Raw genomic sequence first — 26,093 nt, 5'->3', positions numbered from 1 at the left:
CACTGCTCTTATCTGACCAAGTTCCCTTTTCAACTTCAACTAATTTGGCAATTTGTTTTCTTGTTTGTGAGCAGTTTCACACAGACTGCCAATGGCAATACAAGAAGCAAGATGGAATTAAAATACCATTTAACTTTCTCTTCAATATGGGAAGCAGCAGATTTGTCTTTGGGACTGAGTTTTAAACAAAATGGCATGATCGTGAAAGAATGTGAATAATGTGCACCCGAGTACAGTTCCCGCTCTTCGGACCACCCGTGGAACCGGCAGAAATGGCAAGGGAAATGTTTAAGATGGGCTTCTGATTTGTCACTATCTTGCCATTTCTGCCTTCGGAGCGATCACATGAAAGGATTCCCGAGTGTCCTTCCCGGCATCACGTCAAACTGTGAATGGAGGCGGCGGTCACAACACGTACACGTGTCTTTAACAGCGGCCCTGTTTGTTTTAATTCAGACCTTATCTGATGCCATCGGGCCCCGACTTTCATTCCTCAATGGAGAAGCCATGGCTGTTTATGTAAACCCCTGCTCACTGCACAGAAATGTGGTCTGCGTCGGAGAGAAGGGGGGGGGGGGGGATTGCGCATGCAGGCGAAGAGAGTGCGCCGTTACGCCATGCCGCAACAATCCGATTCGATAGTCCTCGTTGCCGTTCGCTTTGGCCCTATTGAAACCGTTGGTGGCTTTCCGCTGTTAAATCCAAGAGCCAACGCTGGTATGTGCGGATGAGCCAAAGAATCCCTTTGAGGCCGTTGCAGGACCAGACACTTAGACTGTGGCTTTGTCCTAATGTGAGTAATTTCCAAGTCAAACCTTTTCTTCCATTTGGAGCTCGTAAGTTTAAGTACCAGTGTACAGTACACAAGTCAAGTCTCTTTTTGTCCCCACATATAACCAAACTCTTCACATAGCAAGTAGCATTTTTTTTTTAGCCAGCTAGAAAAGCGTTTTGCTTTACCCATCGGTGGCTGGTATTGCCATACTTTACAAGTACTCGATTATGTATTGATATTCGTCCATCCCTGATATTTAGTAATCTTTATGAATTAAAGGTTAGGTTAGATTTTCCCCAAAAGCTAACCTATAAATTACATGTAAAAACAAAAAATGAAAATACCTCATGCAAAAAACAAAGAAAAGACATTTTTAAATAGTGTCCAAAATAAATGTGTGTGTGTGGTGTGTTGACTGTGTTCTGGATGCCATGTAACTGAACCTGATGCATTCAATTTATTTTGAGGACTGTCATATGACTGAGAAGTGGTCGTCTGACACACAACCCAATGACACACTGCCAACACATCAACACGCTCACACTTGCGCGCTTCCACTTTATTTTGACAAGAATGAATTTTCTGATGGCGTTACCTATAAATCCTCCCATGATCATAAATATTACCCTTCCCATAAATACTGACTTAACTGTGCCGTTAGACTTATGTTGTAATGATTTATGATGTAATACTGCTGTTTATGTCCTTAAAAGGGAAGTCAAACCCCAAAGTTTCTCTACGATAATATGTTATATGTGCCACCACGAGTCTAAAAAACACATTCTGATTAATATTGTGTTTGTGGGATATGAAGTAAGCAGCAAAAATCACCCATTTTTCGCCATCTCAGTTGGCGGCCATTTTGCCACCTGGCGACTGTGATGTCATTTTCAGTCGACAGCAAGTGGCAAAATGGCCGCATCATGAGATGGGTAAAAACAGGTGGATTATGCCTGTTTAATTCATATTCCATAAGCTAAATGTTAATCAGAACATTATGTTTTGACCAGCACAACGAAAATTTGGGGGTTGACTTCCCATTTAATAAAATAGAGGGGGATATGTAAAGCTCTTCATCTCGTTTTAGTTCAGGAGACAATCGGTTAAGTGTAAATAATCGCATTGGTTAACTGGATGGATTTACACAGCTCTGTATTGTAACCAAATCAAATACGTAATGCTCGTCAATTGTCTTTGGGGACGCTCCAGCTGCTATTATTATACCGAGTCCTCAGGACAGAGCCACATTCCAAATCCGGTACTGCGATCATGACACGTTTCCGCTTTGCTATCATGGTGCGCGTTACGTATTTTTCCATGACATGCCCGACACAGTATCTGTAACAGGTCTGCTCATAAAATGCTGGCGCAGGTTAAATATTGATCTTGCAGTGTCTTTCTGCCCTCATTGTAAATGTGTTATTCCCCCCTCTCACCACGCCCATGCCACGTCGTCCCTCACCCGCCCCCCCCTTCTGCTGATGGGGGTAAGAGAGTTCATTGTTATCCTCTGATTTGTTTTTCTTTCACACTGCAGATACAGCCAGCCCGCACAACGCACATACACACACACTTCTCTTTCAATCCTGGTTCACACTTCTTATCACCCCCCCTTTATTTTTTTTGTTTCTGCCATTTCTGCACCATCTGGACCCAAGTGACGGCGACCACGTACACCACCTGCACCTGACCCACAGTCGCGCTTGCTTCCACGGGCTTTCTGATTATGTAGCACCTCATCTCTGCATGTGTTTGTTTGTTAATGTCCTCGCGGACGACGTGCGTGTCAGTTGGGGCCGAGGGTGTGTTTGTGTCCTTGTGAACTCGCCTTTCAGATGGGTTGCCAAGGTGACTGAAAATGCCGTGCCGAAGTTTCGCAGGCTTTATCCCGATTGACCTCGGAATATTTAACATACTGTAATGACAAACAACTCGCCTTGAGTTATGTATACTAAAACTGCTTTAACTATGGAAAGCATTTTGGGCCAAAAATGATAGTGACACCTCTTAGGAAAGTCCATTTAAATGCTACTTCAAACCACAACCTCTTAAACTCCATCACCGTGCCATTCAAAAGGGAGCATTGTATTTGGCACATTACATGCACAACATTCAAGAGCGCATTTGGTAGCCAGTTCAAATATTAATACAATTTTCATACACGCTGACGCGAGGCAAAGTTATAATTTTTTGGTGTGCATGCGTGTAAAATAACTTTTATGATTTAACAGCACTTGGGGTTCACGGTGATCATTTTACATGGTGAAAAACAAAGTGTACAGTGCGGCGTTGTCTTGTGCCTTCCACCAATTTACAGTTAACGTCACTCTGGGATCGTCTTCTGCTCACTAAGTAACATCCCTGAAGAAGGAGGGATAAGATTTTTCCTCAAGGCTCTGTTCTAGGAACTAAGAATGTTCCTTGTTTTACTGCACTTAGCCCAAAAACAGTACTTAGCCTCCAGACTTTCTTAGAACTATAAAAAAAAACGACCTACCACACAAACATGGACCAATATACCCTCAGAGCGTGAATTTACGCATAGCATGTTCTCTTGTTGTCCATAAATGTTTCAAAATGACTTAGCTATCAATGTTATTAAGCTAACATGTTACTTTGTTTACCAGCACAAAGCATACCAAATCAACTATTAATTTCCACATGATGTAAATCACCAATACCGACACGAAATTGGAATCATTTTGACCATTTCTACCTATCACAAGCAAATATTTTACGAGAAAATTAATAAAACGATTTTCGTGAACGGTATTTGCCAAAGCATCAATTTAGGTGTTCTAATGTCTTAGTCTGCATGTGTGTTTTTGTCACATGCCTCTAGCCGCTGTAATGTTTAACCGGTCACCAGATCAGACGCTTCGGCCGTGACCTGCTCCGAAAAAAGATTATTTAAGGACGAGTCAAGGCAATGCGAGAATTCAGATGCTAATTGTGAATGAATGGAGACACGGCAAGTCAATTGCACTCACTTTCCTCCCCTGCATCAAACGTTTCTAATTCACTTAGCGTTTATCAGCTCCGTATTAAACCATATCTTACGGATAATGAATGGATGTCATTTACACACCCTCCACTCCAGGGACTTCTCGGTCAGGGGTAAAGATAGTATAAAGGTATAGTGTAGATTGTGCAACGGGTGCGCAATGGAAAAGGTAGCGGGACGAAGAGATATGGAAAGAGCGGCTCGTGTGTGTGCGCGCGTGCGTGTGATTTTCCGGCTGCAACCGGTGAGAGTTGGTGGTTGATCAGCACAGACAAACGGGCCATTAAACTGACCTGGCCCTTGGGCTCTCAATCCCTCTGCCCGCTACGCTATCCCCTCACTGGATCCGTCTTTTCTCTCTCCATTTGTCCATTTTCTTCCTCAGCCCAAATGGCTTCCGAAGTTCTTTCTTCTTCTTCCCCTTCCCAGTCCATTTCGTCTACTTTGTCTTATTCCTTGTCTCGTTCTTTGCGGTTTGAGCAAAGGTCTACAATCCTAATTTGGATCAGTTTCAAATATATATGCACCTACCTGTATAAATAAATATTTTTTGTTTTGTTTGGTCGAATGCATTATTCATGGGAAAATGGAGGAACGTGTTTTTGCCTCGTCCTTCTACTCTAACTAAGACAACACACCCGAACATAAACTGCATGTCACTTATGTTGGTGTTCTTTTCACATCTCGTCTTGCTTTGGGAACTTTTTTCAGTTTTTGTTACATGCGGAATCCCAAGAGAACAGAAATGTCTCACACTAACTAATGAAAGAGCATAAAAATATGCTGGTGTGATTGTAACTATTTTGTTAGTTTGCCTTTTTTTTTCAGTTTGTAGCTCAAGGCTAGTAGAATTGCAGTAATACATTCAAATACATTTTGAATTATGTCACTTATACATTTACAACACAGGATATGGAATGTTAGCATTTAGCATTAGCTGTCCCATCACACCTTACTGTAGCCATTTTTTGTATTCATATCAATGTTTACTTCAAATACAAACTACATTAAAGTTTAAGAGCCCATCCGTGATATTAATTCCCCATTTTAAATGTCGACACCATCGGCTAAGTAGACGGACAGGTTCTTAAACCATATAACAGAACGGAAGAAGCTAATAGGACATAGCGATCAGGCAAGCAGGCGTAGCTCCGAGTCATGTCGCTCTGGTTTGCGGCTCGGAGCGTTGGTGTGGCCTGACCGTGCAGCTGCTGCCGTGTGGCTGCAAGTCAAGCGGGCCAACTGGGGCCCGACGGCCTCCCTCTCGGGCCGAGGTTCACCACACCAAGACTGCGCCGCGCGCTCCGCTAGCTAACGTGGGAAGATGAAAAGAACATCAGATGTTTTCTGTATTACTCACACTGCGTGAGTAATACACACACACATGCGTGTCGATTTGTGTGTTCGTGTTGTCTGCTCCTTTCACTGTATTCCAAGCACAGTCTCGCCCATAGTTGATTACCTGTTCCAGTTTCTTCTCCAAATGTGTTGAATATGTCAGGAATGTTGCTCTCCCCTCCAACATGTCAAGCACCACCTGGTTTGGCCGTTTCGTCTAGCGGAGGCGGAATTTTTGGGATTTTTCTGTCTTTGGTTTGCAGCGCGGCAAGCAGTCCAATTCTGTTTTTTTCCACGGGCGAGCTCAAATAAACAGCAAACAGTGTCTTTCCACTCACATGTTGTGACATCAAGACAAAGTCTTCCGCCATGCTTAGACTTCTCATTGGGAGGGTTTGAAGCGTGTGCGGAAGATAGACAGAAAAAAAAACGGAACGAGGATCTGCGAAGCGAGGAAAATAAAACCTCGGACGCAAAGACAATGACCAACCTATCTGCCGCACATATGGATTGAATTCTTCGTCTTTGTATGTCTTCTCGGTGTCAGAACAAACGTAGGACAGCATACCAAGAAACAGGCAATCCAATAAAGCTGCTTAATGAGATTGTTGAAAAAAATGTGGAATGATGTCTGTGTAACAAGCACATTTTTTTCTCAATAATAGCTTTCAGAACAATTTAAGCACAGATTCCTGACCACATCTTGAATTACTTTACGTCACTTGAGCCTTGTTTCCTCCAGGTTATCCGGTTCATTTAGATTCGCCACATGAGATTTTAGATCAGTAAATCCTTTGCAGGTTCGTATTTCGGCGGCAGCTCATCTAGGCGTGATAATGAAATTGCAGAATTTTTAGCAGTAAGTACGTATGTGTGTAATCAATTTAACAAAAAGCGCCATTTACGCTTTCATGTTTTTTATTGGTGCAATTTTTTTTTTTTTCTACTCACAACTCGTATTCCATTGCCAACAAAGACGTGTGATTGAGTGATTATATACTCTGTGTTAACCAAGCAATTTACAGCGGCATATTTAGCCTACGACAAAAGCAAATCATACCACTATTGCAGCCGACTCCCCAAAGAAAAATGTCAACCCTAACATCCTGACCCAAACCCAATACTGGTCATAAAAAGTGTTTTGTCAACCCACGATTAAGTCTTAGGATACAAGTTCAAGACTTGAAATGACCTTTTTTTGTCATTGCGGAGCAGTGTTGCTATTCAATTTGGTTATAAGAGACACAAATTGAACATTTTGGATTTTTGCTGGATCAGTTCCTATTATGTAACCTGTTGGGGTCATCAGTACCAACCTCCATTCCAAGGGTCAACCTGAACCAAGAAAATAGTGAGTCATTGTTTTTAAAAACAAGTTTTGATGACTCATCACCCCCTCACACTCCCCTCATTACTCACTTTAGTCTGACATCTTTAGACTCACAAGGTAGAAAGAAGCACTTGAGCCAAAGTCACCAGCAGTGCCATTTGGTTTGGGCCTCACTCCCTTTTGGCACGGGGGTCCGAATGTTGCTCTTTTTTACCCGCTTCAATCTGCCACAGCCTGGCCCCGTGCCACGGGCTGTAACGGGACCCGACATTTGTTTATAAATAGGCTGGGTCAGCTCCGCTTGTCATGCTGCCCAATAGCAGGCCTGGCCAGCGGAGGAACAGGTGCTCCGACCCACAAACTCCCTCTCAACCTTCTCAGTCCTCCCCTTCTTGCCATGTCCTCATATGTACAACTCAATCACAAACTCATTTACATTTCGGCACGGATTTGCAAAAAAGCCATGAAATTCACCCATTATTTCCTTTTGTCTGCCTTCAAGGTTGGTTTGAACGAAGGTGTGCAAGTTGGTGCTGCTCCAAATGAGTATTGCATCCTTGGCGGGGATCCACATCCACCTTGTGCCATTGCCGTGTTTTATTTTCTGTTTGCGGAACAAATTTCCTCGAGCCATACAAGCCTCTTAGACCTCTGGAACCCGTTTCTGTTATTTTGGTTCTCAGATCTTTGTTTTGGAAATGCAAGTTGGTAGGTGTTGATCAAAATGCCTCCCATGCAATTTCTTAGCATCACTTTACACTGCGAAAGCCGCAACTTGGCATGGCTCGCATTGGCAGCTGGCTTAACGTCTCAAGACTTTCCACAGCTATATTAACAAACAAGAGCATTTTTCTGCCGCCGGGCAGCTCAGAACCGCTGCCACATATTTTTTTCTCCCGGGGTTAGTTCGGCGACTGCGCTGTGGGCAAATCTATAATCAGCAGATCACCTCATGTGAGACAACATGCGGCCAAGATGTCAGGGAGAGGAAACTTGTCACAGTCCAGAGTTAGACAGCCACCTGGTTTCATGCTACACAGGTCTGGTTTCACACTAAGCTAACATGTGGGCTGCCCTTTGCTTGTGAGAGGCCGAGGCGAACTCGGGCCGCAGAAGGCTCCGGTCTTACCCTGTAAAACTGCCCGGATCTACTTTCTCTCTGCCAGCCAAGCTACTGTGTTGCTTGCAGATTAAATTCTCAGTAGGGCGCACAAGTTTAAAAATAAGAGAAGAATCTGTCTGAAATTGCAGCTACACCCCGCTAGGCTGCACCTGTGGGGGCTCATTGAATTAAGCCAAAGAACATAAAATACACTTGTAGACGGATTTAAATACAAAAGGTAGGTTTGGGTTATTTCGGGTCGCCACTGTACATCCGTGAAATTCATTTCCCTTACATCCGGGCCAGTTGCGCAAATCTCTCCTGGAGGTCTGCAGTGTGGTACAGTATGTTCCAGTCTGCACTCCTCTGTTCTGTTATTCCATTCTCTACGGCAAAACAAGCCCCGTCCGTGTCTGTGTCCCCCCCCAACCCCTCCCCAAGGCTCATTAGAGGCTGATTGGGTTGTTATTGTAATTAAGAGCTCTTGTGTGGCCAGTGAGAGCGGTCTCAGTGGGAGGGTGGGCGATAAAGGGGGTCACGGTCACTGTCCAACAAACCAAACGCCCACCCACCACTGCATGCTTCTCCACCTGCACGTAACGGGGTTACCGGAGTTCATCGGGGAATAACAGCATGAGTTCACGCTAGCAGTACTTTTTTTTTTTTTAAATGTTTTGCATCTTCCATTTTCTGAGCCTGTGCAATCCAAACAGATTAGCGACATGTTTAAAAATGGCTGCAAAATGACAGCGTTTGCATGCGGGGTAAGAAAAAGTGCGTATGTCTGTTTTACATTCGGAACGCATATTCAATTTGACCATTTAGGTCTGGTAAGTTAGCAGACAAGCCCCCCCCCCCCCCTCCCCTTGTGCCCTCTGTGAGGCCGTTTGTGTGCCCGCACACATTGGCGCTCATGTAACGGTGATCCACAGCGGCCCTCCATTCATGCATGTGATCACCAACCGTCCTGTAGGTCCCTTACGTCATACTGCGTTCCTGCTCGGGCTCGAGTTACACTTTCACCCCGTTCACTCCTCTCCGGGCCCCCTTCAGTCCTCTCAGGGCCCCCTCCTCGTTTCTCCTGCTCTTTTCCCCTTTTGCCAGCCACCCTTCTCCTCCACCACTCAATGTCTTCCTCACTCTTGTGTGAAACAAAAAAAAAACCTTTTTTTCATGCCAATTACCGTTTTAGAAAGTCTCAAAATAGTTTGTAGACTACTTCAACTACTTCTCGGAATTGGTTAAGAAAAACATCAGACAGCATCACTGTGGAATTAATACCGATACAGTACTCGTGACAACCTCCGAAAATGCCTTAGGAAATTTTAGCCAATCAACGTGAAGACATTTTTGGAAAAGGCACACCGACAAGGTTTAAATAAGAAAAATGGGAAATTACATCAAGTTACTATGTACATTCATTTCAATGTAAAGTTGACTTGCTCATCGGATTGGTTTCACTCCCATCCTGTAGGTGGCGGTCATGCAAATTACACAGCGGACAACAACCATACAGTTTATTCACTGCAGCTCCATCTGTTGGATCTGATTGATCACACCCCCTTTTTTTTTTAGATTTGTAATTATTGTTCATTTAAATGTAAGCACTTAATAATGTCTTTCACTTAGTTCCTTTCTAATTGACTAACAACAATGGCAGGGTAATCTTGTCTCACATAAGGGGATAATGCCTAAATAAATTTATAGAAGGTGTGTTATCTCTTTCTCCTGTTACTCACAAACAAAACTCCATTTTATGGCACACCCCAGCAGTACCATGGCCCAAAAAATATGCCTCATGTAGATCTGCCTCATATTCCTTCCTGCATTGAGCCATGGTGTGTTTTGAAGACCACTTTGAGGCACAGGGTGTTTTTCACTCTGGCCCTGCAGATGTTGTGCAGTTGCTTGTTGTCTTGCTCAACGGGTATCCAATTAGCTGCTGCAGGCTGACAGCGAGTGCTTGGACCCAAGGCCTGTTTGATGTGTCTGGGTGATAAGGCAGGAGGTGCACCGAGGTGTAATGTTGCCATTATCGCTGGGAATAACGCCAACTGCTGCAAGGAAGTGGTTTTGTTTTTCGGTGTCTTTTGCTTCCTTTTGCAGTAAGCATCTGACCGAGGCGCGTGTGGTTTAGGATTACTAGTGTTGTTTGGAACTATAAATAAACTGAACTACTCGTACTTAAGTCGAAGCACAGACACCTTTTATATAAAATACTCTTTGAAATATAGAACTACAAATTGGATTCAGTCAAAAGACTAAAAGGACAGATTTTTTTTTCAAATGTAAATTTTAAAAGTCTTCAGGAAAAGGGACGCAAGGGAGTTGTGACTTACACAGTCCTTTGAATCATTTGACTTTTACGAGAAATATTGCAGTATTTTTGAGTCATGAATAGTTAGGTTTTACTGGCAAAACATGACTGGATGATTTCTGACCTGGCAACCCAGAGGGACAAGGCGGTCCAGCACAGGGCAAGAGGCCAACTTGCAAGGCGGACATCACAGAGCTTTTTGCACATTTTATACATTTCCTCCATTCACATGCACCCCCAGATGACAAAAGAGGTCACTCATAACCATGGCTGCTCCCATTTCTCAGCTACGAGAAAGTGCTGTAACTTTTTGAAGTCTAACTTTGAACTTTCTGCACAGTGACAAAATACAAGTCTGAAATGAGTCATGGCAGCATGCTGTTGTTGTAAACAACCTGCTTTTATTTGACAGTCGAGTGATTACGGGCTTTGCTGGCTCCAATCCATTTCAAAGTCTCTTAAACCCTCATCATTTATATGCTGCCGGTCAAAGTTTGTGCTTGGGCTGTTGACATGTTTGTTTGGCTAACCATTAACAGAATGGGAAGTTAATAGGTAGCTTCCTCATGACGAATAATGTGAGCCACAACTACAAGCTGTACAGTTTCGACTGTTTTTATGTCGTGATTTTCTTTTTAAAGTTTTGTGTAAAGTGGAAGATTCCAATTTTTTTTGCTGCTGTTTCTTAAGCTAATGTATTTTTATTTCTTATTTATGATTTTGAAAAAGTGAAGAAACAGCAGCTTCCGTGCATCTCCCTAAGTGCAGTAACGACCGCTAATGAATTTGCTCCTCCTCTAACGGGATGTGTTTGTCAAAACAAATGTGGGTTTGTGTGTCGGTGTGAGTACACTACAGCTGAAAGAAAATATGAATAAGCGTGGATAAGCATTTAGCTTCCGGGCTACGCTTCAGTTAACCCTCTCATGGCTGCTGTGTCATTCAGATTCATGTCATACAGTCATATTTTTTTCACTGGAGAAAATGTGCACCATTGAATTTTAATGGCTTATAGTTTTGCCATATTTTATTTAAGCTGCCGTGAAGCAAATTTGTGTGCTGATCAGTGTCTACAAATAAATTTTAAATTTTTATGATAATAGTTTATGAGCTGCGGCCTTGCTGATGGCACGACCCTCCCGGGCATCACTATAATTCTGGCTGACATTGAAACAACGCAACGACTCCCATCACATTAAAGTATTTAAAAAAAAAAAAACCAGCATGTCTTGATAATGAGTTTGTGAAGTCAACACTGTCGATGTGTGATCAAGATTTTTTTTCCCCCCACTACAGTTCTAATACAGTGAATTATGAGAGGTCATTAATGTTCTCTGATAAGACCAACTTAAGATTTCCCGTTGCGTAATACGAGATCTCTCTCAAGAAAAGATCACATGGTCGTTAAACAAAAATCAATGTTATGCCAGTTCTTGGAACCTGCAACAAAAATGGTAACTCGTGTCATTTCTGTTTTTGCAGTTTGTCAAAGCAAAGACATCCGCAACAATGTGACCAACCTCCAGTCACTGGAGAACTGCACCATCATCGAGGGCCACCTGAAGATCCTGCTTATGTTCAAGACCAAAACCGAGGACTTTCGGGGCCTCAGTTTCCCGAAACTGCGAGTGGTGACCGATTACATGCTTCTCTTCCGGGTCTACGGCCTCGATTCCATCACCGACCTCTTCCCGAATCTGACGGTGATCCGTGGCAACAACCTCTTCTTCAACTATGCCCTGGTGATTTATGAGATGCTGCAGCTGAAGGAGGTGGGCCTTCACAGCCTCATGAACATCACCAGAGGGGCTGTGAGGATTGAGAAGAACCCAGATCTTTGTTACCTGGCCACCCTGGACTGGTCCAAGATCCTGGACTCGGTCGAAGACAATTACATCGTGGAGAACAAGAACGACCGTGAGTGCGGAGACGTGTGTCCCGGCACGGCGCAAGGTCAGATCATTTGTCCGCAGAATACCATCAACGGCCACTTCAGGGGAAGATGCTGGTCCCAGAACCACTGCCAGAGAAGTAAGTGAAACTCCAAATATCGTAATCTTGATTTTCATTATTCCTGATATCCACGGCCCAAAAAAAAAGCCCTCTGATTAGCATTCTTTAACTGGAGCATGTGTGTCAGAGGAAGTGATTCATAATTACAGGCTGGAGATCTTCTTGAAGTCCCAAATGACTCAGGCCTTATTGTTGAGTCAGGGAACTACGCAGTCCAAGGTAGGCATTATAGGAGAAGAAGACAGCGGGAAAGGCTAGTGCGCATAAACAGTATAGTACACATGTTTGTTGGTATTTTCTTTTCTGCCTTTAGTCCAAAAAAGAACTGCGGCTTTTCTCCTCGCTGCTGCCCGTCGGCCCGCCAGAGGTCCGGCCGGGCCAGTCAGTCTTTCCTCTCCTACCATAAACACAGAGAATGGCGTCTATTGTAAGACGCTCGGAGAGAATGCTTATTATTTTTGGAGAGCGATTATAGCTTGTGTTGTTTTTTTTCTCTCGTCCGCCTCTGTGTCTGACGGAGAGTTTGGTGTTCAAAGCGTAACGACCGCGGCCGTGTTTATACTTGAACTTCAACTGTCGCGGCCCGCATTTACGTTGGCTCCTTCGCTCTCCTTCCAGAAGGTTCTGGAGAGGAAAGCAATACAGGAAGTGACCTTGTGTCTGCGCGTGCGCCTCCTGCGTCGTTACCGTGTAGACAGTTTACATGTCGAACTCAACTAGGTTTTAAAAACAAATAGCCGTGACCACTGAAGGAGAAGGGAAGGATGGCGGTTAAGGGGGGGGCGAATGTCGACTGATAAACACAAGCGTGTTTATGGTACGTCAAGTAATGTCTGTGCATGTGCGTTCATGTCTCCTTTGCCTCGGATTGGCCGGGAGAGGAGGTATGATGGGCGTCATGTGATGGATAGACACCGGCGTAGTCAAAGCTGGAGCCATTTTGAGAACACGACGTAAGGAGGGGCACAATGTATGCGAGAGGGAGAGTGATAATAACTTACGCACACATTTGAGGTGATTGCGTTAAATGAAACAAACGTTGTGTGTCATTCTCAAGTGCCGCCGTTTCGCCTCAGTCGCTTTGAAAACGTTTTATTTTACTGCGCACAGGTGCAGGACAGATGAACATTAGATGCAACATTAAAGTTTGTGAGGGTGGAAAATGTGAGGTTGTGTTGTTTTCTTTTTTTTTTTTTACAGTGTTTTAAGTCGCCTTAGGTGAGAAACGGGGAGAGCCTACGTTCCTCTGATCTTGCACATGCAGAAAAACCACGGCGTAAATACATCACAAAAATTTAATTTGGAACGAGAGTTAGGTTAGATAAATTTGATTTTAGTAATGGCTGCCATGTGTAATTTGACTGACTTCGATGTATACATTTCGTGGAAGGCTCACAGAATAATTGGTCTATGTAAACAGGATTTGCTGCCAGTGTACTACTGGACTGACGATAGATACACACCAACAGATGAATGAACAAATTACTCCGAGATAAGACATCACAGTCAGACTGCTGTTTGGATCAAACTTTGTGTGTTGCTAAAGCCTGGCACAACATGTTCCGCTTGCACAACTCAATAACACACGCACAAGCGGGAGGAGAGAATGTGTTACAGGTCAAAGTGAACTTTGCCTGTGCCTACGTGCTTTGTTGCCCGCTGTGATTGTTTTCCATCGCTCACAGCCGCACTCTCTCTCTCTCTCTCGCACACACACACACACAGTCACCCTCTTCAAAGTGACACTCTGTCAAGATGGTCTCTTGAATCCGACCCGAAGAAGCTCTCCACATACTCACATGAAGCTAATAGAAAGTGTCAGCCTAGAAGTTCACACTGTTCATTTAAAGAAGTACTTTTGCATCCCTCCTGTAATTTCGTGGAAGCCAGCTTTTCGAGTGTCTGATTAATGATACGGTTTTGTCTTGAAAGATTTTGGTTCATATTTTATCCAGTGTTGTCACAACAAACAAGGCTCGTTCATAGCTTATATGATTTACCACGGTCAACCACAATTTTTTTTGTGATCCAGGTCAACATCGAATTGAAAGGTAACAATGCGATCAATTATATTGGGAATAATTTGTCTCAGATTCCTAACTTAGAGTCTTAGTTGGCAGTAAGATAGCTGTGACAACAGACACAGAAAAGCCAAGTCAAAATTGTTTTGTTCACAACAAGCTGCGAACGGCAACGGAGCAGCGCAGGAAGTACTCGGAGTCCATTAATGAAAAAAAAATTGCAGTGCCTTTAATAGCTGCTAACCACATTCTGGCAATCAGTTTTTTTAGGCTGTTTTGTCCGGTTCAAAAATTGCTGAGACAAAGCGAGGATGCTTCGGTTAGCCAAATTTGCAACTCCTTATTCTGACCTCTCCATGGACTGATATAATATATTGTAGTTCAATTTTTCCTTTTGTGTTCTGGATTGCCTCTGCTGGCATTCACCTTTGGTAATGAAACTTATCTTCAATGTGGCACCTCATTAAGCGTTCGCTGCTATCAAATTAAACTAGCCGGACATTGTGGAAAAAAGACTTGGGGCCAGGACGGGGGTTGTTTCAGGTTTGAGCAAAGCAAAAATAAACTTTGAACTTCGGCTTCCACGCACACACGTATGCAGCGACTACACTCCCACACACTGTCACCAAGCGCAAGCAGCCGAAAAGACAAACAACAAACCCCATCATTAGCTTCCTTACCACTACTCACAAACATGAAACACTTTATTGTCAAATTGTCTCCATGCAGACAAAAACTCTCAATGAACTTTGATAAGCCGACATCGATTTATGTAGGCGCATCCTTGTTGGTGTGTAGTTTGCACCCCGCCTACTCTCACCCTCAGGGGTTCTGGAAAACTCTCCTCCAGCTCATCAATGGACGGGCACTTCCACATCCTGCTCAGTGTACGTGTGCGTAGACACGAAGAGCAGCGCTCCACACTGGCACACTGAGCCAAGTGGAACACAAACGTTCACACAAGCTGAAGTAGAGCACTCTCGCTGACGCCGCTGCCCACTATTCTGACAGACGATTGGCCGCTTGCGGCCATCTAAGTAGCCTATCGTGTCGAGAGGATGAGAGCATCTGAGGATACAAAGTGTCGGAACAAGAGGGAAAGCCGCCTTGGTTTTGAAGTGACACCCGTTTGGCACACGCTACATCTGAAGACGGACGTTAAATATCGTTCCCTAACGAGCGCCGTCGTTTGTTTTCCTACGTTCACGTGCACGCCAGTGATGGTTTATTTATGTTCACACGCTTCTCTGTTCATCTGTGTAAATGTCTGAGGCTGTTCAGGAAAAAGCTTGTCGGCAGCCAAGTGCCTGCTATGGCGTGGGCTGTCTGAGAGGACTTCCTCATTACTTCCTGCCTTTGTCCAGAGCACATCCTACTGCTGAGCTGTACAACTGGGCCCTGGGGGGAGGCTAATGGGCAGAGAGAGAGCGAGAGAGAGCAAGGCGCTGGGATATTACTTACATGCTATGAGAGACGGTGAAAGGAAAGACAACTAGTTTGCAGGAGCCCATTCACAAAACGCGCCGGCGGAAACGTTGACCCCGGGGATCTAGCTTCACCCAAACCCTGAAGTTGTCTGAAAATCCAACGATTCACATTTGATGAGGGGAGAGATGGCGTTTGTTTGTTGGAGAGGAATATAACACGAGACTCCCGCCGATCAAGTGAAGGGGATTGTTTTTCAGGTGTTTGGTCGGATCAGATGACCACCTCCTTCCGGCTTCGACATCGGCACAACGTGCGGAAAAACGCGCATCAGTAAATTTACTACTCGTATCATTTTTAACAAGATGGATGGAATCGTCTTTTCTTTTTTTTTTTTTTTTAACATTGTAAACTACTTGGAAGCGTATCAACAGCTGCTCAAATCTAATTCCTTAACAACACAGCATAAACTAAAATCTTCCAAAAGCGTCGGTGAGCACTCAAAAGGCAGCGCTGGAAATCGACATTTCTAAATTTGATTTTCCTCAATTGAATCCTCATGTGACCTCTCCTTATTTGAAGTTCCATCCAAGCCTAAATCTTTTTTTCCACACTTCTCTCTCCAAACCCAACTCACTTCAATGAAAGTCATGTCCAAGAAACGCTTCTTCCCCTTGAACCATTGAACATGTTTTTCTCACTTAGCACTTATCAAGGAGCTCAGCCCTACTCGGAATATGTCTAAGGAATAAATAGAATTCGCAGTACACTGAGTCATTCACCCTTGGCTCTATGCTACACACCGACAATTCTGTTCATTTCAATCCTTATTTGTGTCATGCATTTTGGGATGCGGGTGGTGGGAAGGACAGATACCGAGAAGTGTTCGAAGGAGAATGGGACCTTCGTTTGCGCCACTGAAGCGTGTGTGTGTATGCGCGTGTGTGTGTGTGTTTTGACAGACTGGAAGAAATAATGTCTTCATTCAAGGTTAGACCTGCTGATAACCAATGATGACAGCAAATCATATTTATGCAGCAATATATAACTAAAACACACAAAACATGCCAGATTTCACTGCCGTCTATATCATAAAAATAACAACCTCACCATGTGTCCTTGTAACCCCAGTAGTTTATTTCAAATGTGTTATTTATTTTTAAGTCTGCTGACTTGTCTGCCTTTGGCTTACGTTGATGGCATCAATTCACAAAGAATCAGTCTTACTTTTTTTATGTATATATTTATTATTATTATTATTATTATTATTATATTTATTATTATTATTATTATTATTATTATTATTATCCTCATTCTGATTTATTTTCCCATAGAAAATTTGATTTTTTTAGTTGAGTCATGATAATCTAAAATATAATTGCTGTTGATACGAAGACATAAAAATAGTGTTTTAATAGAAAAGAGGTGTCATTTTATTTCATATAAAAAAGTATACTATATATCCGGTATATATGCATGGAAAATAAATTAATTAGATTGTTTTTTCAAATCAATTTGCAATTTATTGTAAAAAACCGCATATTTTAGAGAACACTAAGATAAATAAAGCACGATAAAATAGAGTAAAAAGAAAATCAAACATTAATATCGACAGATATTAAAAATGATTTTAAAGCGCCACCAGTTTTCAATGATTGTACTCTGTTCGATTTTACATTGTAATGCAGTGTTGTTCAAATCCATTGTCCTCTAGCAGCCATGTATTTACACGCGATCTAAACATTAACCACAAAGTAACAATAATCATTGCGGTTACCATTTATTAACCATCATTCATTATTGATTCAGTGTTAGCGTAGCGCCCGGCACATTAGAATTGCGACATAAGCGATGGACCAATATAAAACGTATGTTAGATGTGCTCCGTTGTACCACTGAAGAAAAATCCCCATTTTCTTTTTCCAATTGGAACCTTTGGTCTCTCTTCTGCACCTCTTTGATGAAGCGCCCACTTGAAGACGTACCTTCTTCATCATTTTCTGTCGGTCGAGTCTCGACTGCATATATTGTGAATGTAAACTAGCACTTGAGAGGTTTGTGGAGGCAGCCAGCCGCATGCTCTCCCTCTCCCAGAGTGCTCCCATGGCTGAAAACTAATGTCAAATCATAAATTCTACAAATTCCACTGGCTGCCGCTTATGACATCTCCTCCACCCCCTCTCTCAACAAGTTGGAAGACAGATATAAAAGGTGCAGTGATAAATACTTTCCTAAATGCATCCATGTGTATGTGCGCGGAGGGTAGGGGAGCTGTGACAGTTATAAGACTGCAGTAAAAATGGTGGTTGCAGTTCTCGAGCTGCGCTTGTAGCACAGGACAAGGCTGCAGTCATGGTGGTAGTGAAGCCTTCCCCTGTACTGCCTTTGACATCCCGTTGCCCTTATGAGGAGATGGTGCTGCTAATTAGCGCACCAACAAACTTGGGGCGTCCAGTCGTCTGGAAGAACGGGTCACACTAAACAGGAAGATGAAGAATGAAATGCCCGTCATTGTCTTTTTTTTCGCAGCTCCATTTCTCTTCCCCGTGGCTCCACCTTCTGGGAATGATCCTCCCTTTTTTGCACTTTTCCCTTTTTTTCTCCCCCCATCTGTCCCTTCACTTTGTGCTCTCTCTTTCTTTTACTCTTTCTCCCCCCACTCTCCTTCCCCTTGCACGCTGTGGTATGCAGACATGCAGGAATTTCTGGGCCTCAAAATGATAGACCAAACTTGTCAGCCCTGGCTCCTGTTACTAAAGATGGCTGCATTTGCTCTGCCTTCCTGCGATTGGTGCGCAGGGAGCTCCGATCCATGCGATTGGTCGTAAGCAATGACCAAGCTTGCTGACAAAAAGTATGATTTTCAGCTTTTGTGTTTGCTTAAGACACACATTTCATACGTAAGTCTTTGACATACGACTTTCAATGTGGGTCATTGGAAATGACTGAATGTGGGAGAAGCAATATTGTGATAAAATGATTATGTTGTAGAAGCAAACTAAACTTTGCATTTGATTGCATTCAATTTTCTTGTCTTGCAAGAAAAAATTGGTCAAATATTTTTAGCCAAAATGAGGAAAGACCTTGGGCGAATAGTAGACCAGACGTTTTTACTGGCTGTTAATATGTACAGTAATACATGGCAGAAAATACCAAGTCACATTATTTCTCTAAAACTCTTCAATACCCTCTTCAATACATAATTGACATATTTAAAAAAAAAAAAGTCCCAAGCTAATGATTTTTATTTAATCGTGTCTAAGATGTTTGAAAAACATCCTGTTGTGTTTTTACATGTGTGAAATGGTTACAAACTACAAAAATTGATTAACAATTACTCGATGATGAAAAAAGTTGTCGATTAATCGATGAATTTTACGACTCTAGTGGAATTCAATTCCAACGGAGGGTCTCTCCGTATGACTAATTGTTTTAGGAAGCGGCACTCGGTCGGAATGTCATGTTTGCACCTCCTAATATGGATCGGAGATGACAGTGAATGGCACCGAAGCTGAGCCCTTAAATAGGCTATGAGCTAAGCAAGCTATTCCCTTACAAGTGTGTGTGTGTCCGTGCATCACCAGACAGAATGACGTCCAGCCAAGCTAATATTTCTCATGCCTGCTCTCTCCAGGGCCTGACTCGAGTCTTGTGATGGCATTGTTGCAACTAAAAAAGATTTTGATGCACGTCAACCACACATACTGGACTCACAATGCCGACTATCCCTGTGGAGGTTTATATTAATTACCTTGGCGGAAGAATTGAGATCACAAATCATCAAGCCATGTCCAAAAACAAAAAAAACTGAAATATATTAGACGTTCTTGTGTGTGACCACGATTGAGACACCAATTCACGTGTTGTGTTCTTTGCAAGAACGTAAACGTCCAGATGGACGTCTTTTCAGTCAATCCATGCAGACGCCGCAAAGAGACGAGTGTTCCCTAATTGGCCGAAAAGGCTTGCGGCTAAAAGGAGTGTTGAGACGCAGGTGTGTCTTTTATTGGAAGGAGGTGTTATCCGTAGTTGAAGGGTTAACATTATCAGAGGTTTTATTTGTTCAAAAAAAAAAAAAAAAAAATCCACACTCCTCTCTCAGTTTCCTTTGCCAGAACATTTACATGTAAGAGGGCACTGTCTGGCACTCGAGGCTATAAATTCGGAGTTGGAGTTTAATTACCGGGGTTGAATACAGGACGGGATCTGCTTTTATTAGCCGAGTGATCGTTTTTTTTTTTTTTTTTGCCACCTGCTTCAGCCTAGTGGTTTAGAAATATTTGAAGTTGAGCACATGTTGAATTTACAATCAAGGTTAGAAAAAAATGAAAGTTAAACATCCTCGTGTTAAAACCTCTAAAGTCAAACACAATCAATCAAGCAGCCACTGATTATCTTAAGACCAATTTGCGGTTGCCGTCATAAAACCATCCAAGAAAAACGCAAGAAGACTTTTTAAGTCGTTCACTCCCGTTGACGGCTATAGACGATCCATGGCGAAGAATGAGTTAACATTTTTTATTGTCATTGAAAACTTGAAGCTAATTAAAAATCATTGAACCTGATTAATATGCAAGCGCATTATATTCCCACTCCAAATCCCATGTGATTTCCTAAAAACGCAGACTTTGATTAAGATCTCAAATATCAGACGCTAATTTGCCACATATTGTTTTCAACATTGCCAAAAGGTGTAAAAATGATCAAGCGCACCGTGATTAAAAAATCCTTGCTAGTACTTCTGAAGGTTTTAGGAGAGAACTGCAAATCTTTGCGCTCGTATGAAAATACAGCCATTGAAAAACAAAAGCAGTGACGTTCGGAAATGTCACGGAGTCTCTCAGCCACCCGCCGCGACTGCTGATAGTATCCATCACATCTACCTGTTTACCGTCGTCTCCTGTTAACTGCTCTCCCCCGGGGCCACCCGGCCTCTCTTGTCCACACTGATTCGATTTCAACCTCATTTGGACTTTTTCAAATCTTATTACACAGACACACACACACACACACGGCTGTTTACCTGCGGCTGTTCAATGCGGTGTGGCGATGAATGACATCTGCGATACAAATGGTGCGCTAAATAAAACAACCCAACCTCAGACGTCATCCATCCCACCTGAATCGTTTTTCAACACCAGTCGGGGTAACGTTCGGAAAATTCCAATATTCTCTTCGTAGGGAATATAAAATATTCAAAATTGGTGGAAACATCACAGTAAGGAAAAGCTTGCCTCGAGGCAAAAGGTCCTGCTTAACCTTTGGCTACTGTGTTTCAATGAACGGCTTTTTCTTTGTACGCCACACAGCTAGCTAGGCTTCCATCGACGTTGCGTGCTGGAGGGGCCCTGTTGACACCTGGGCCCTAAAGGATAAGCAAGACCTCTTCACTCTCCTGACACCCCCTCCCCCTTCCTTACGCATGTGCTGTGTTCCTTAAGTCCTTTGTCCCAATACCCCCGTGTGCATGTATTATGTATGTGCACACACACACCAGTACAACCGGGTTGTCCTTTGTGCTCGGACTCTTCTCCTCCAGCAGTCACCCCGCTGCGTAAATCCCTCAGCCGGGGTTTGTTTTTCAATCAGGCCCCCGGGGGGATGCCATGTGCCCGAGTCTGGCACGAAGGCTGATTGAGGGCCCGGCCCGCTGCTAACCCCGTCGCCTTCCAAAATCCACATTATCCACCATCGCCTCTCACACTAAAATTGCGCTTCGTTCATCGAGACACACGATGGTGTTTGTTTTCATCTGTTTTTAATTTTTATTAACCCACTTGGACAAAAACATGAAGTTGGAGGAGGATGAAAAGAAGACACTGGTTACATATTTTACAGCAACTCCCGCTATGACTGTTAAGTATTGGAAGCTGAATTGTGTTAGCAAGGCATTACTGACTCATTGTGTGCTGGTAACTTTGCCGATTTTGTCGCTGGTTGAACTCAAAGTGTTCGAAGGCGCATTATTGCAAAATTAACGGAAACAAACCAGCACAGCAGATAAGGCTAACTTTGTTAGCGCACCTGATTATAAGGCGCACGTTTGAGAAAATTAAAGGATTTTTAAGCACGTCAAAATGACTAATCCACAACACAGCAATTAATCGACTCGTATCTTACTAAACGTGTAATTGTTAAATAATTTCTAACTAAAGATTTTCCAAATCTTCTGATTTCAGGCTCTCAAAAGTAAGAATGATCTGATTTCTTAAGTCTTTCATCAAATCGCTCTGATTTATCTTTTGACATTTGCAAACATCTGCTTTTACTTTGGAAAACAATGACCAGCAATCCTTCCAGCACAATACGTATTCCTGAGCTGTTGTTTCTTAATCACTAAACAATACCAAATAAACAAAAATAATTGTTTAATAAACCGTGATCAGGGAAGTATGTTATTAATACTTTGCAATGCAAATAAAATTGCATCTAATTATTCGATTAATCGATGGAATAAAATATTCGCTATATCGACAGCCCTAAATTTAATTTGCTCAGAGTGCAAAAAATAGGGTAATCCACTTGGCACGGCCCACGGATGTCAACTATTTGATCCTGTTTTGAGGGCTCTGCAGGAACAACCCTTGTGAGATGGGACATCAGATTGATAAACCTGATCTGCGCAATTATTGCTGCCCTCGTCCCTCTCCCCCGAGGTTCTTCACCCTCTCCCTACCCTCAAGCTCAATATTTCTGTATTCACTTGTGAATCACCTCTGCCCTGCATCACTGACCGTCTGTCTTTCATAGAGGCATCATTGTGCTCTCAATGTGACGGCAAGAGAGAGAGGTGCTGAAATCCGTCAAGTGCAGCGTTGCTGTTTATGCACCGCAAAGGAGACAAACATCTCCCTTTTACTCTCCGTTGGCAGTTCATACATTGTGCTTACGGCAAATCTCCTTAGTCTGACAGTTATTGGAATTAAGATTTTAATTAGGGAAGGGTTTTAGATCAGCGCACGCTGCATTAGCATGATCAACAAAGGCTTGTTTGAGGGGCGGACTGGCAGCATGGCACGAGTCGGCGTCCTGCAGCCACATCCGTCCTGTCAAATTAACAACAAAGAGAACCTTGCTGTGTTTTCGGAGTCCGCAAAACTATTAAGCTAGACTTGGGGTTCAACTATATTACCATTTGTTTGAGGGTTGATCTAGAACACAGGTGTCAAAGGCAAGGCCCGGGGGCCAGATACGGCCCGCCACATCGTTTTAGATGGACCGCGGAGACAAATTGTGCATCGAATTCATGTCAATTCCAAAGTTTCAAATTGTTTTCACTTTTAAAAATTGGAGATATTGTTAGCAATTTATGTTACCATTGTTTTTTTTTTCAATAATTTTTATTTTTAAATATTTGATTTCAATATTATATTTATAAATATTTGAACAATTTTTATCAGCCTCTGTTTTGAAAACTATTTATTCATCAGTTTGTTGTGTAGCTTACAATATGAGATGTTCATACATTTATTTGGATTGACAATTTTATGATGCGGCCCGCGACAAAAATAAGTTTGACACCCCTGGTCTAGAACAACGAAACCAAATTCTGTCGATTTTTCCAGATCACCAATATGTCTCCCCCATTTCAAGTGACGCATTAAATGCTTTACAAGGCATGAATGTTCTTGGCCTTAGGGTTTACCGTGGTGGTCTTGGGGTCACAGGTTAAGGGCGTGTGAGTGTGTGGTTTCCTGCTATAGCCCAAAACAAAGATTCTCAAGCGTCACATGTGAAATATATACAGCACCTTTTGTTATTGTTTCTCCGTGTTATGGCGGTAAGTTTCCCTCCGACAATAAACGGCCTTCCTGAGAACTTCCTGGAGGTGAATGGAGGAAGGAGACAAATCTGTCTGCTAGAATGCTTGGGAATCCGTTTTTCTTTTTTTCCTTTTGAGGAAAGTTTGATTGCTCTCTTTGGGATTATCCCATCATTCACAGGCTTTTTATGTTCCGTTCTGCAACTCCTTAATGGTTCCAACACTACAGTCTCTCAGCATCACCTGCTCAGCTCAGTGTTCATAAACGCACATGCGCGTCAGTTTATGTTTCCCTCTGTAAATCTGCTCGGTATGGTGTTGTGAATATAAAATAGATCAGCTAGGCGCTGCATTGCAGGTTCTTTCAGACCAGCTTCTTTCACTCAAAATAGCTTCATCTGACTACTTTTACGATAGTGTAATGAGATATTGGCGCAATTGTTTGCAATACTTGGCCAAGAAGGTCGGAAGACGTGAGCGTTGCCGGTTAATTTTTACATCTCGGTATTCCGAAATTCCCTTTTCTGTTTTCTTGTGAGACAAAATGCGGTGTTGATTGCACTTCTACGGGAGGTTGAGAGTTTTGGAAAGAAATGACGAGGGCGGGTTAGCAACGAGAAATGTGTGTCGGGGTCGAGGAGAATAAGGGAGTGGCGAGGAGGGCCATCATTGCGGCGCATCGATTTTACCTCTACCCTTAGCGTCTGTAATGAGATCTAGCGGCTGTGGTTTTCTGGAAGAGCAGATTTGTCACCTGCGGCAAGACACTACAGCTGAGCGGGGCGGTGGGAGGTTGGTCAAGAGGGAGGGGGAGGATGCGAGTGAAGGAAATACAGCACGCTAAAGGAGTAGAGAGCTTTGGGATGCTTTCAAGACAAACATTATGAAATCTAAGCAAATGCAGGTTGAGAGCAGATAGCTAATTACTGCAGACAGTCTGTGTCTGGAATCATCTCCATGGTAACAAGATGGGCCGACGGGGCCGACCAGTGTGCAGGAAGACACAGAAAAGGAAATCAATGAACACACAGACAAAGCCAAGCAAAAAGCCACGCTCCATTAAGCTACACCTCACTTTGATAGTGTCTCTTATCACACACGGTTTATTTCACCAGGTCAGACCGATCTGCCTTTTGAAGTGTGCACTATTGTTTGCACATTGGCTTGAGGTTAAACTTGTGAGCCAAATGTTGCTGCTTTCCATTATACAAATGACATGGCGTACGTAACGGGAAGATTTAGCATCAACGCAGAGAAATGAGTCGCTAATGTTCATGAAGGTTAACAACTCGGCAGGTCACGGCATGAATGCTGTTATGCGGACGAATTGTGTGCCAAATATGAAAGCGAAAAACTAAACTATTCATAACTAAATACATCCATGAAGGGCTTTTTATTTAATGTGAACATTTTTTCTCCTGATACGGCCTACAGTGGTTTTTGGATTAATGTGATAAATGTGGTAATGCTGAATGTCGAAATAATTCAGCATAATAAATTAATTCTGCACAGTTCAATTAAAAAAAACACCAAGAATCAAGAATATCGTAACTCATCAAATTCCCTTTGTATTTCCTGCACAACAGCATGTTTTTCTTTGCTTTCCTGCTCAAACAGATTGAAACTTTGACACACACCATTCGTAAACCACTTAGGATGCCTTGTTTGGAAGGTCGCTTGCATAATAGTCACTCTTTGTGTGTCAATAACCCTGAGCGAGGGAGTGGCCGCTACGCTGGGAAAAGAGTCGCGCTTTTCCATTTGAATGCAGGCGAGGCTCTCCATGCAGGGAATGTGGTTGTTTTGGTCTAGGGACAATAAACCAGATGATACATAGATAGTGGTTAAACTTGCTGACAAATAGGCTGACATCTGACTGACACGTGTTTGGGAGTTGTGCGTAAGAAAGTGGAGCGTGGGTGTAACTGTAATTTTTTTAGGAATGCTAAGCACTAGTTATTCAAGAGAGGAGCTTGTTCGAGTCTTATTTTGTTTGATAATGCTTCTATAGACTAGGCAAGGAGGGTATACCCCGCTCCCCCCTCCCTGAGATGTTTTTGTTTACACCGTCTCTCTCCGCACTCTCCCGTCTTACATCAAGTCTCCAAAGCATTTATAGCAAAGCTTTTAAAGCTTAGGACTCCCACCGTGGCCAAATATAGTAAACGTGAATCCAGCAGTGGATTGTGTATGCGGACGGCCGTTTGTGTGCGCTTGCTTGTGTTTTCCAGAGTAAATGGCTCTGGGGCAAAAACGTGTTAGTTATTGTTCCCAGCTCTTCGCCTACAGACAACACTGCCAATTAAAGGGGCGGATTTGTATGTTAAGAGCAGGAAGTGTTGCCATGTGTGGCCGCTTGCTATTGGCTGTCCGGCCTTTCCCATGTTCTGTTGACTGAGCAGCCGGGGCTCTTTACTGCCGCCAGCCTGATGAAAGGTAAACACCATAAACCTTTGATCAAGCTTTGAGTTTAAAACCTTTACTGGAACTGCACGTGGACAAATTAGCGCGTGACACCCAGATTTACACGTGTATGTTTGTTTACCATAATGAGCAACAAAGCTCCCCTTGGAAATCCCTACTTCAGTGTTGCGAAAGCATTCGCCCATCCGTTCCCTCTCCGCTCCATCCCCCATCCGAGGCAGCATAAAAACAAAACGAGGCGTATGAATGAAAGTGGGAGGGGTTGACTGGCCTAGAAAGGCAGGCAGATAGAGAGTTAGATAGTGGTGCAGGGTAAGGCTGTGGCAGAGAGGAGGAGGCCCGGAATGAATGAGTTGAATTGAACGGAGCATGTTTGGCATAGCGGCGAGCTTGTGGAGCTCGGCAGGAGTGCGTGGTGGGTCTCGATTTTAACATATTGCAGGAGACGACAACACATTTCATGACCTTACATGAATGAATTCGAAGGAAAACCGAGTCTTGTAACGTTTGGATTGCTCATCAGTAGCGGGGGTCTCTGCAAGCTTGTTGACTTCGCTGCCCCCTGCCTGCCAGAGCAAGGCT

General features: G+C 43.2%; 1 protein-coding gene and 1 long non-coding RNA gene across 2 annotated transcripts in view; one reads left to right on the top strand and one right to left on the bottom strand.

Annotated features, from left to right (window-relative positions):
* insrb (insulin receptor b) overlaps window positions 1-26,093 on the top strand; it is a 49,866-nt gene that overhangs the window by 5,052 nt on the left and 18,721 nt on the right. The window contains exon 2 of the mRNA XM_088393337.1: window positions 11,349-11,897. Coding sequence (XP_088249463.1) covers window positions 11,349-11,897 — 549 coding nt within the window. The remainder of the gene's footprint in view (window positions 1-11,348; window positions 11,898-26,093) is intronic.
* LOC148388429 (uncharacterized) lies at window positions 4,700-5,499 on the bottom strand. The gene is made up of 3 exons (XR_015861984.1): window positions 5,456-5,499; window positions 5,242-5,334; window positions 4,700-5,090 (listed from the first exon to the last, which is right to left on the bottom strand). It is a non-coding gene; the product is annotated as an uncharacterized LOC148388429 (long non-coding RNA).

The sequence above is a fragment of the Syngnathus floridae genome, chromosome 13, assembly GCF_059516105.1.
Source record: "Syngnathus floridae isolate MCC-2025c chromosome 13, RoL_Sflo_1.0, whole genome shotgun sequence".
Taxonomy (NCBI): Eukaryota; Metazoa; Chordata; class Actinopteri; order Syngnathiformes; family Syngnathidae; genus Syngnathus; species Syngnathus floridae.
This window is presented reverse-complemented; position numbering and strand designations above follow the sequence as displayed.